Source organism: Odontesthes bonariensis, unplaced genomic scaffold, assembly GCF_027942865.1.
Source record: "Odontesthes bonariensis isolate fOdoBon6 unplaced genomic scaffold, fOdoBon6.hap1 scaffold_276, whole genome shotgun sequence".
Lineage (NCBI taxonomy): Eukaryota > Metazoa > Chordata > Actinopteri > Atheriniformes > Atherinopsidae > Odontesthes > Odontesthes bonariensis.
The window spans coordinates 13633-24720 of NW_027457484.1; the positions used below are offsets into that span (position 1 = coordinate 13633).

The 11088-nt window shown below is 42.4% G+C and overlaps 1 protein-coding gene across 1 annotated transcript; it reads right to left on the reverse strand.

Moving 5' to 3' along the window:
• Nucleotides 1–685: 685 nt before the first annotated feature.
• LOC142376388 (uncharacterized) lies at nucleotides 686–5974 on the reverse strand. The gene is made up of 4 exons (XM_075459933.1): nucleotides 5873–5974; nucleotides 5539–5792; nucleotides 5045–5407; nucleotides 686–2179 (listed from the first exon to the last, which is right to left on the reverse strand). Exons 2-4 carry the CDS (start codon nucleotides 5627–5629, stop codon nucleotides 2025–2027), a joined length of 609 nt encoding a protein of 202 aa, XP_075316048.1. The 5' UTR covers nucleotides 5630–5792; nucleotides 5873–5974; the 3' UTR covers nucleotides 686–2024.
• Nucleotides 5975–11088: the final 5114 nt, after the last annotated feature.

An 11088-nucleotide genomic window follows, 5' to 3' on the forward strand; every position in this document is an offset into this window, starting at 1 on the left:
TTGGTAGGAAACTTCCAACCCTCCAGGACATCTACCACACACGATGTCTCCGTAGAGCTGGCAGGATCCTAAAAGACGGCCATCACCCATCCTTCAGCCTGTTCACCGTGCTGCCTTCTGGTAGGCGGTACAGCAGCATCCGGTCTCACACCCGCAGAATGGAGAAGAGTTTCTATCCTAAGGCCATCAGGCTCCTAAATGCACTCTCATCACTTTCACACTCGACACTTATACTTACACATGCCTACCGCCACTGCTGATTGCACTGCAACCTTAAATATTGTACAACATTGTATTTCTTTTTTTTTTATTTTCCTTATATTATAGTTAGTATAGCTCGCTGATTAGCATATGCTATTATGTGTATTATATGTACAGTACAGCTCTTGTAATTAGCGTTAAAAGTGTATATTGCATATTGTAATATCCACATTGCCTATCTATTCTACTGTCTTGTAAATGTTTTTAGTAGAGTACTTGACATGTTACGGCATGTTATGTCTTGTTATGGTAGCTGCTGTACGGTGTCCTGTTCTAAGAATTTCAGTGCAAGACTTGACTTGACTTGACTGAAAACTCAACACAGATTCAGATCTCAGAGTTCATGTGAGACGCTGCTCACAACAAAACGTTTTCTTTTATTCTGATTTTCACACAAACAAAACAGAGAAAATTAGATGAGTTATTTTAAAAAGTTAAACAGAAACAAACACTTTCAAATACAATCTTCAGTGAGTTCATGTTACAGTCGCTGCGTTCTGGGAGCAGATTTAATGCTTTGCTGCAGGAACTCTGCACATCTGCCAGTCAGCAGGTTTATTTGGAGCTTTTTAATGCTGGAAATCAGGTTCATTTTAACATGTATTTTGGCTTTTTTTTATTTCAAGCTTACACACAATGATAGAAAGACGAGAACAGACGCTGAATATCAGCTGGCTGTATCATCAGACAGGAGGACCAGCAGAAGGCTGCCTGTTTCAGCTTCACCAGAACAAACATCAAAGCTTTATGTGGAGAAATAAAAGAAGCTTAAAGCTGAAAATGAACTCTGGACTGAAGGTCAGAAATTGGACAGTTTTCAGACAACAAAGTGCCTCCAATGCTGCAGAATCACTGTGGATCGATGCAGAACTGCAACACTGTTTGTGTCATTAGAAAGAAAAACTTCACTTCCTGTGAACCTGCACAGTTTGATGTCAGTGAACACGTCAGAACATCATCAGGATCTTCAGGAACCTGAATACTTCACACACAGAGAGGATGTTTCAGATTTCATGGACTTTGACCAGGTGTTCTTTCAAAAACAATCATCATTAAATATGTGAAAATCACTGTTTCTGTCTGAGTGTGAATAACCTCTGCAGTGAATAAGGCTCATGACAACATGTCTGTATAAACAGGGATTCCTTGACAACATGTCCACATTATAACCAGAGTAAAGGCTGCAGATAAAGTGCTTTGTGCACAGTAACAATCCCCATCAGCTGTCACAGGATGAAGACATGATAACAGTTCATATCTTTGTGATGATTCCAGACATTTTTTTAAATAATGATGTAAAACAGCAGGTTGAAACAACAGAGTGAAGGACTCAAGGTCCTCATAAGTCAGATAAATGATCTTCCTGATGAGCAGCACGTCTCTCTGAGTGAAAATTTTGTGTCAACATGGGATTGTTATTAACTCTGAGATCATTTCCACTCATGACTTCCAGCTGTGTGAGGAGCATTACTGCCCCCTGCTGGACTGATAAAAAGTTATTAAGCCGCAGCATCCACTGATAATGGAGCCTTTTTTTCTTCTTCTGTGATTGTATTGATAGAATAAGAGAAGAAGAATCCACAGAGTCCTCTTAGTCTCTACTCAGATGTTGGTCCTCTTTGTCTTTCATCCAGTTTGTTTGTCTCAGTTCATGAAGACAGTCTGAGAGGTGAAAAGGTCAGAGGTCTGTCTGGATGTGCAGGAAAAGATGCTTCATGGACCTTCAGGGTTCTCTTAAATAACTGCGCAGAAGTTTTAGTGAATCAACGACTCAGGACGAATAAAATCAGCAGAGCTACTACTATTGCTGCTACTCCCACTCCTATCAGTCCCATTACAACATAGAAGATGATCCATCCTGGACTGTCTGGTTGTGGACTCTCAGTCGGTCTCTGAGGTTGGGAGAGATCAGCAGCTGCTGTAAAGGACACAAAATGAAGGTGATTTATGGAAATAGAAAACATTTCCCTCATCACCAAACTGTTGTTCTGCTGCATTTTGTCTGTTTTCTCTTCATTTGCTTTGAGTTTTGGATTTTGTGTTCACAGCTGACAGAATAAAATGTTGTGGATACTGTTCATATGTACGAGTCTATATGAGCAACAAAACAGCACAAACAGAGACAGTTGGTTCTCAGCTGCTTTAAACTCTGAGCTGGATAAACTGTGTTAGTTCTGTAGTGGTTCTTCATGGCTAACTACTGGAACATCTGAGCTTTAAATCTCATGTTAACTCTCAGCAGGAAAAACTCTAAATCAGAGATACTCATTGTGCGGCTCCTCAAGCTTTAATTGGTGGCTCGCACTCGCATAGTAGCTTATAAGAATATGGTAACAATAACAATACATTTTTTCAAATCACATACAGCGAATACTGCACAGTATTAAGTATTTTTATTAAAGGGATAGTTCGCCTCTTTTGACATGAAGCTGTATGACATCCCATATCAGCAACATCATTTATGAACATCTTCTTACCCCCTGCTCCGTCCTGTGAGCCGAGTTCCAGCCTCGTTTTGGCGTTGATGAAAGTAGTCCGGCTAGTTGGCTGGGGTTTAAAAAATAAAGCGTTTTGCTTCTCAAAACAATATGCGTTCAAAATAGTAATACATTTGCATCACAAAATCGTTCACCAGGAAAAAGTCAGACCTCACAATCGCTTGGTGCTATTTTCTCTCCCTTCATATCACTGCGTGCTGCCGCCTGCCGACAGCCGCGCCTGTTACAGTGTTTGCTGCTCAGTCTGCACTTCGGTCTACACAGCAGGCAGTGATACGAAGAGAGAAAATAGTGCCAAGCGATTGTGAGGTCTGACTTTTTCCTGGAGAAAGATTTTGTGATGCAAATGTATTACTCTTTTGAACGCATATTGTTTTGAGAAGCAAAACGCTTTATTTCTTAAACCCCAGCCAACTAGCCGGACTACCTTCGTCAACGCCAAAACGAGGCTGGAACTCTGCTCACAGGACGCAGCAGGGGGTAAGAACATGTTCATAAATGATATTGCTAATATGGGATGTCATACAGCTTCATGTCAAAAGAGGCGAACTATCCCTTTAAGTTTGCGTTTTTGTAGTATTAAGCATTTTTATTAAGTATTAATTAAGGCTTAATGGTGTTTCCTAAAGGGGGCACACTGTTAAACCTGGCAACGCAGCCCGCTTAAACCACCGTCACATTTGACCGCAGAGCACGCTAGCTCCTTTAGCCAGCGCGAGATGCAGGCACAATGGATCGGTTTTTAATCACAAAAGGCAAAAACCAGCACAAAAACCATGCTCATCCTGAATGCCTCACTATGATTACAACAACAAACTACAAATACAACATGAAGAAAGTCGAGGACATGCATGCCAGCTTCTGCTCATCCCAGTATTAAGGTCAATGTGGTCTGAATTGAAAATGTATTGGCTGTGTTGTTTCTTTTTTTGTGGGATGTTTTATATGTAGAAATGCATACTGTATTTGCAAAAAGGGACTTTAGTAGGTTGTCGTAAAAGTGTCTCTTCCCTTGATGTTGCTGCCAATGTGGCTCTTGTGAAAAAAATAGTGAGTATCACTGCTCTAAATGAACAAGAACCAGGAGTAAAAATATTAAGAAGATTAAATCAGGCCCCTCTCTTGAGGAATAAGCGGCCAGTAAATGTCCAGGAAGCAGACACCCTTTCCACTTTTAAAACTTTCCTTTCTGATAAAGCTTATAGTTAGGGATGGCTCAGGTCAGGCCCGCCGATAGGGGGGGACAAACGGGTATTTTGTCCCGGGCCCAGGAATGGGGAGGGGGGCAAAAAAAAAAAAAATAATAATAATTTTTTTTTTTAATTAAAAAAAAAAAAAAAAAAAAAAAGGAATATGCGCATTAGTCCGCAAATATGTCCAAATGTTTCAGGCACGCACGCCAATAAGGCTGAATTGATTTGAGAATCATCCCCGGTCAGCTGAGTGACAGCCAGTGTAACGCGGTTCTGGTTTAACCTTATTTTGTTTAAAATAAGCCAGTATAGACATGGCAACGTGTGAAATTGCCATTTAGATAGAGTTGAATGTAACAAATGGGTTATAAACGTGACGTTTTGGGGTAGCCTGTAACTTTCGTTACAGGGGGGGGCCCATTCAGAGAATTTTGTCCCGGGCTCAGCCAAACCTGTCAGCGGCCCTGGCTCAGGTGACCCTGAAACATCCCATAGTTAAGCTGCTATAGGCCCAGCCTGCTGGGGGGCCTCATCTGTCACACCTTTCCTCACTTTACTCTCTTTTTCCCCGTTTAATTTCTCAAATGATATTATGTCCATGTGACATTATTGTGGTCATTAACTGGTGTTTCCCTGTTCCAACAGATATCCTTTGAATGGTGTTACAGTGGGTTTTTCCCTCTTGTCTGTCTTCTCAAACCCCAGCTGGTGGAGGCGGATGGCTACCCTTCCTGGTTCTGGTTCTGGTTCTGGTTCTGGTTCTGATTCTGGTTCTGATGGAGGTTTCTTCCTGTTAAAGGGAGTCGTTCCTCTCCACAGTCGCCTCAGGCACGCTCAGGACGGGAGATTGGACTGAAGACAAGTCTCACTGCAATCTGTTGGTTTCCTTAGATAGGAAGTGTTTTTGAATTGGCTCTATATGAACGAACTGGATTATTTCATAAATAATTATGATTACAATGAATTGAATTCCAATTGGCTTGAATTGGACTTTATTATCTAAGTGCCTTGAGATGACATTTGTTGTATTTGGCGCCATATAAATAAAACTTAATTGAATTGAATTGAATTAAATCTACTGTGTGAACTCACCAGTGACGTTTAGTCGACACCTTCCAGAGCCGGAGCCATAATCAGTCTTCACTTCACACACATACAGACCAGAGTCCTCAGTCCTGAGTCTGGACACATTAAGTCTGATTCGTCCTTCTCTGAGGGCGTCTTTGTCACTCTGGACTCGTCCTGCAAACCATTTATTCTGAGACTCTGACACCTCAGCACCATCATGAACACGAAACAGAAGTAAATCTCTGTGATCGGTTATCAAGTCACAGAAGATAAACAGGGAGCTCCAGGAGCTGTCAGGTTTGGTTGTGAACGTCCACTCCAGAGTGATGCTGTGCTTCTCCTCTGCCTGATAGGAGCTCTGTGGCACATTCACTACAAATGTTGCTGCTGAGGAGACAGAGAGGGACAGAGAGGAGCAGACACTCTGTAACATGTGGTAGCAATGATCTGCACTATCTAAGCAAACACAGAAGATGATCAAAGTGTTTGGACTTGATAAAGCGAAGATGGAAACTGACCACAGACACATGAAGTGAGGATGATGAGCAGCAGGATCCTGCAGATCATCTTCTCCCTGTGAGAGGAGACAGAGGTGAAGAGTCGCCTCATTTTACAAACACAAACACACAATCATCAACAGCTAGAAGCAGAGAAACACATACCCTCTCTTCTGTCTCTGATCCACCACAAGACAGGAGCTGACTGCAGGCTCAATGAGATCAACTGCTGCTCAGCAGGAAAGGTAGCAGCATGAGGGGGCGGAGCCAAACAGCTGGAATAAAGCAGGACAGCTTTCAGTAAGGCAGCCTTCAGTCTGTGCAGGAAGACACACAAGCATTCACATTCACTTACAATTCTCCCTTTAATCAGATATCTCCCAGCCCATAGGCCACATCAGGCACCTTCAGCTCTACTTTCACAGTTTCCTTCAAACTAGTTGAAAAGCAGAATGAAAATGAGGTTCATTAGTTTTAGTTCTTTTCTCAATGAGACACCCGAACACCCTATTTGATCTGCACATTGAGGACACCGAGGTCCTGTCCTCTGTGTTTTTTTTTTCTCCCACAAAACCTTAAGGTGATTTTATACTTGAAGAGCCGAGAGTATAAAACAGTAGCTCCAGAGTTTGGGCATTTATGCTGCGCTCCAACAACAACCCGCACTGTTGCTATGGTAAAAACTAAGCATTTTCATGTTGCAGCCTAGCGTACTACTCTGATAGCAAGGAAACATCGAATCAAAGTTTAATTTTGGTTAATTTAGAAACTTTGTTTATTTAAAAAAGACTTTTAAAGACTTTTAAAGACTCCTGACACCCTCTCACATCTGAAGACAATGTAGCTCAGTTTGAAGTCACAGACCAAAGATTTTACAAAAACTCCAGGGCCCTCATTCATCATTAGTGCGTAGAATCCCTTCTAAATCCTGTCGTATGAGTGAAATTTAGAATGTGCCCAAGTACAAAAAAAAAAATCGGCATTCATCAAACGTTCTTAGACAGGTCGTACGCACACTGGTAGGTAATCTGCAATGATAAATACCACACCTGCCAGTTCACCTTGCGCGGGCACGAGCAGACTAATTTGCATCTTGGAACGCCCCCAAGTAACCATATATGGCACCAACATTCCCTTTAAAAGCCACCGGAACTCGCTTGCTTGCGCTGGACTCAGAGCGCGGATCTCGAAAACACATGAGAAGCTATACAGAATCATACGCGGCGGACAGCACAGCTTCATGCCAATTACGCACACAGGCTCCACACCTCCACACACGCATCGCGTCTGCAATCATAACTCATCAGGGGAAATCACATTTTGCCAATATTTTAGAGACCCCCCAACATTTCCCAAATCATGTTTTCGGGGGTCTCGTGTCAGTTTCAGGGGGTCTCGGATCCCCCGAGTCCCCCCGTAGTTCGAACACTGAATATAACCAATGTTGCAAACATGCTGCGCAACACTCACCAATAAGCCATCCATCTTCAACAGCTCCTTCTTGTAAACGAAGACCCACGGAGCTGTTCTGCAAAAATAAAGGAATCGTGCGTCCCCCCTGGCAACGACATTGAGAAGCAGCATATCACTGTCGCATATAAGCTGTACATTAATGGAGTAAATGGACTGTACTTGTATAGTGCTTTTCCACTTAAAGCGCTTCTAACTACATGCCACATTCACCCATTCACACACACTCATACAGCACGTCTATGTCGATACACACACTACGTGCTTTCTAATCATTCACACACACATTCATACACCGATGGATTTATCGGTAGGCAATGCCCAAAGACACTTCGACATGTAGCCCGAGGAAACCGGAGTCGAACCACCGACCTTCCGATTGGTGGGCGACTGCTCTTCCTCCTGAGCTACAGCCGCCGGGAGTGCTTCCCCTTCCTATTCACGAGGTTGTATTCGTGCTGTGATGGTGCTTTTAGTGCGACGTGAGTGCAGTCTATTGCTCCTATGACGTTGGGGAACTGCGCGATACCATAAAACCCTCGCTTAATGCTGCCTGGCGTGGACCCCCATGAGGGAATCGAATGTAAGTCGGGGCCAAAGAAATAATCGCATCCAACACTGTGGGCAGAATTCAGCTCATGGACGGCTGAGAAATGCCGCATCGATCTCCTACCTCGCGCTGAAACGTACCTGTAGCCAAAAAGCCCAGAGTGGACAGCACCTGTATATGCACAGGTATGGCTTGCGTGCGCTTAGTTTCTCGCTCGAGAAATGGCCCCAATTCACAGCAGAGGTCGAGCAATATATGTTTTGGAAATCTGAACCTGCTTAGAAGCCACTCACTACTTTCTGCCAATAAATCTGCACGCTCCCTCCGTAGCGCACGGTTTTCCAGATCCTCAAGCAATGCAAGATGGGCCATGTTGCGTTCTGAATGGCATGTCCTACGTGTGCCTTTTATACCCATATCAATTAAACTAGGCTGATTATTGTCAGGTCTTCTGGTGAAACAATTATTGTTACACTCTGAATGAAATGCAATGAACGCCAGGTAGGTCTAATGCACCGTGCTTTGGAATTGCATAGGCTACGCGGACCCAAACGCCGTCAGACATACTGTAATGCAACAATTGAATGAACATTGTAATATTCCCCTGTGCAGCGATCAACACCATTTGCAGTTTCGTAATTCTACCACTAGGCAATGTGCGTAAGCATGGTCAAAACTGTGCGTAGATTTAGGCACATTTCTAAGTTCAAGTACATGTTCATAAATCCCACACTTTGCTCAGGAATGATCGCACGCACGCTTTACGCACAGATCTGTTCCTAAGAACGCTTGATAAATGAGGGCCCTGATCGAAGCAGCTTTTAGCCCCTGCTGCACACTCGGAAAAAGGGGAGGAGATACAATCAAGTTCTTAAAAAATCCCTAACTGCAACACTCCCTTCTTTTTTAAAAATATTTTTTTGGGCTTTTTATGCCTTTAATGATAGGACAGTTGGAGAGAGACATGCAGCAAAGGGCCGTCCGGTGCGGGACTCGAACCGGGACCCGCTGCAGCGAGGACTATATCCTCTGTACAAGGTGCGGCTGCTGTAGGAATGGGGTGAAAGTAGTTTTAATTTCTTACCGATGCTACAATGTCCGGTGTGTGAATAGGGGTGGATTTGAAAGAGTCAGTTGAGTCGATGCAATTGGAAGCTGGCGCACGCCGGAGATCCTTTGACTATTTTAAGCAAGCCAAGCTGTTATCTTCATTGGAGCTGGTCAAAAATGACATATTGTGGGTAGCCTAGATATGTTTTCTTCTTAAAAGGCGAGCGTTACTATTTTTTTTGTATTTTCTTGGTGTTTTTTTAGTTTTTTCAAATTCAGCATAATAAACCCTTATCAAATCTTACCGGTGCGCCGCACCGCCCCGAAATCCCAGCAAGGCCGAGCTCAATTTGTGGCACTGGCATCTAGTAGTGACACTTCCGGTGGCAGGCCACTGGGTGTCACTTGGGTGTCAGTACGATGTCACTGTTTTACAGGATGTCAATGCCGGTTTTCGGCAAACTGATCACTTATACTGCCTCTTAGTAAATTATTGATTTAAAATTGTGACTCTATTGCTTATTAAACCGTAGAAAACATTTAATTAAGAGACATTTACTCAAAGGGGGAAAAAAGCCTTTAACTGCTTTAGGATGTCACTGTTTTACAGGATGTCACAGTTGGGTGTCACTACGATGTCACTGTTTTAAAGGATGTCACAGTTGGGTGTCACTACGATGTCACTGTTTTAAAGGATGTCACAGTTGGGTGTCACTACGATGTCACTGTTTTAAAGGATGTCACAGTTGGGTGTCACTACGATGTCACTGTTTTACAGGATGTCAATGCCGGTTTTCGGCAAACTGATCACTTATACTGCCTCTTAGTAAATTATTGATTTAAAATTGTGTCTCTATTGCTTATTAAACCGTATAAAACATTTAATTAAGGGATTGCATGTTCTTTGGAAACAATGTCCCAAATAGTGTTTTCTATGTATTTAACATGCTGTACGGAAAGAAAGGCATTCCACAAGTAGCTGGTTTGTAACACAACATTGATGGCTATTTTGAATTCTTACTCAGAAATTGCCCTGTGGAAGCCCCTGGCCATGCAGATGTCAGAGAATACCAGGGTATGACATAGTTCCACAGGATACTGGTGGGTTAAAATGAGGTCACGTTTTCGTAGTTGTAAATAAGTTATTAAGCTATACTGATTAGTGTGTGTCTCCCCCCACCCTAGCCACATATTTTTCCGTGCAAAAAAGATAGATGAGACCCACTGAATTAATTTGATCAATTTATTAACTAAAGCTTTAAATTCATTTTACAGTGAAATTGGGAATGTATATCCAATTAAAAATAATTACAATAATTAAACTTATGTACATACAAAACTTATTCTAACATTTCATTACTCCTCAACCCTCACATACTATTCAGGGTCACATTTTTTGTACATAAAAAAAAACCTTTAAAACTGATTTATATTCATGTGAACCCTGAATCTACAAAAATTGAAATATTTAACAACTTTCTAACCATGTTTTAGTGCAGATAATGCTAAAAATTAAACACAAAACTATGTGCAGAGACTAATTATGGAATTATGGATACTGTGAAATGCTTAAACATCGTCCGAGCTCTCTGAACTGTCTTCGGATCCATCGAAATCATCCATTTTTCCCTTTTCTCACAAAGTGTGGCCGGCGTGTGCGCAAACTGTCACTGTCACCATTCAATATATTCAAAATATCATCCTCCTCCCCTCCTTTGGCAGGCATATCTTTTTTCTTCACGGCCGGCTGTCCCAACCATCGCCACATTTTGTTAGTGTTTGCGTCTGTGTTTGTACCAATAACACGCTGTCAAATAATGCTCCCCCTTCTCAATGCATTCATGACAACGATGGAGCAGAGTCACCTAAATAAAGACAGAAGTGTCCCAAATACAAAAATCAAATGGTGAATGACACCCCATTTGTGCATGTTAAGCTGCTCGTTAATACGATAAGTGTTTTATTACTTTGCATGTCTTCCAAAAGAGAAAATAATCAGACGCAGGGTAGCAAAACATTATGGGTGTGAAAACGAAACTTAGAAAATCGGCTCGGCGCATGCACAAAGTAGCAATTCTCGACAAGTAGGAGAAATCGGCGTCTATCGTATTTCCAAACCAAGCGTGACCCACTCCTAGTACGGCAGCCTCGGCGGATGAGTTCCCATAGAAACTGCGCTCGCGCGTCCCACGCATAGACTGTATATAATAGGTTCGCGTCCCGCGATATGGTAAAGTTCCTCATTTATCATCGGCCAAGCCGGCTAGTGAGTTTTTTTTCATACACGCCAAAAATAACTTTCACCCGCAGTTGGCGGGTTGGCGGGTGTTAATTTAGAGCCCTGGTGACATCCTAAAGCAGTGAAAGGATTTTTGTCCCCCATCAAGTAACTGTCCCTTAATTAAAGGTTTTCTACGGTTTAATAAGCAATAGAGTCACAATTTTAAATCAATAATTTACTAAGAGGCAGTATAAGTGATCAGTTTGCCGAAAACCGGCAT

Bases quoted from the DNA above. Each gene is read 5' to 3' on its own strand.
- LOC142376388 (XM_075459933.1), bottom strand. From the start codon at position 5,629: ATGAGGCGACTCTTCACCTCTGTCTCCTCTCACAGGGAGAAGATGATC. The intron at 5,408-5,538 runs GTCAGTTTCCAT...CTGTCTCCTCAG, and splicing joins CCTCACTTCATGTGTCTGTG to CAGCAACATTTGTAGTGAAT. The intron at 2,180-5,044 runs GTGAGTTCACAC...TGTCCTTTACAG, and splicing joins GTGTCGACTAAACGTCACTG to CAGCTGCTGATCTCTCCCAA.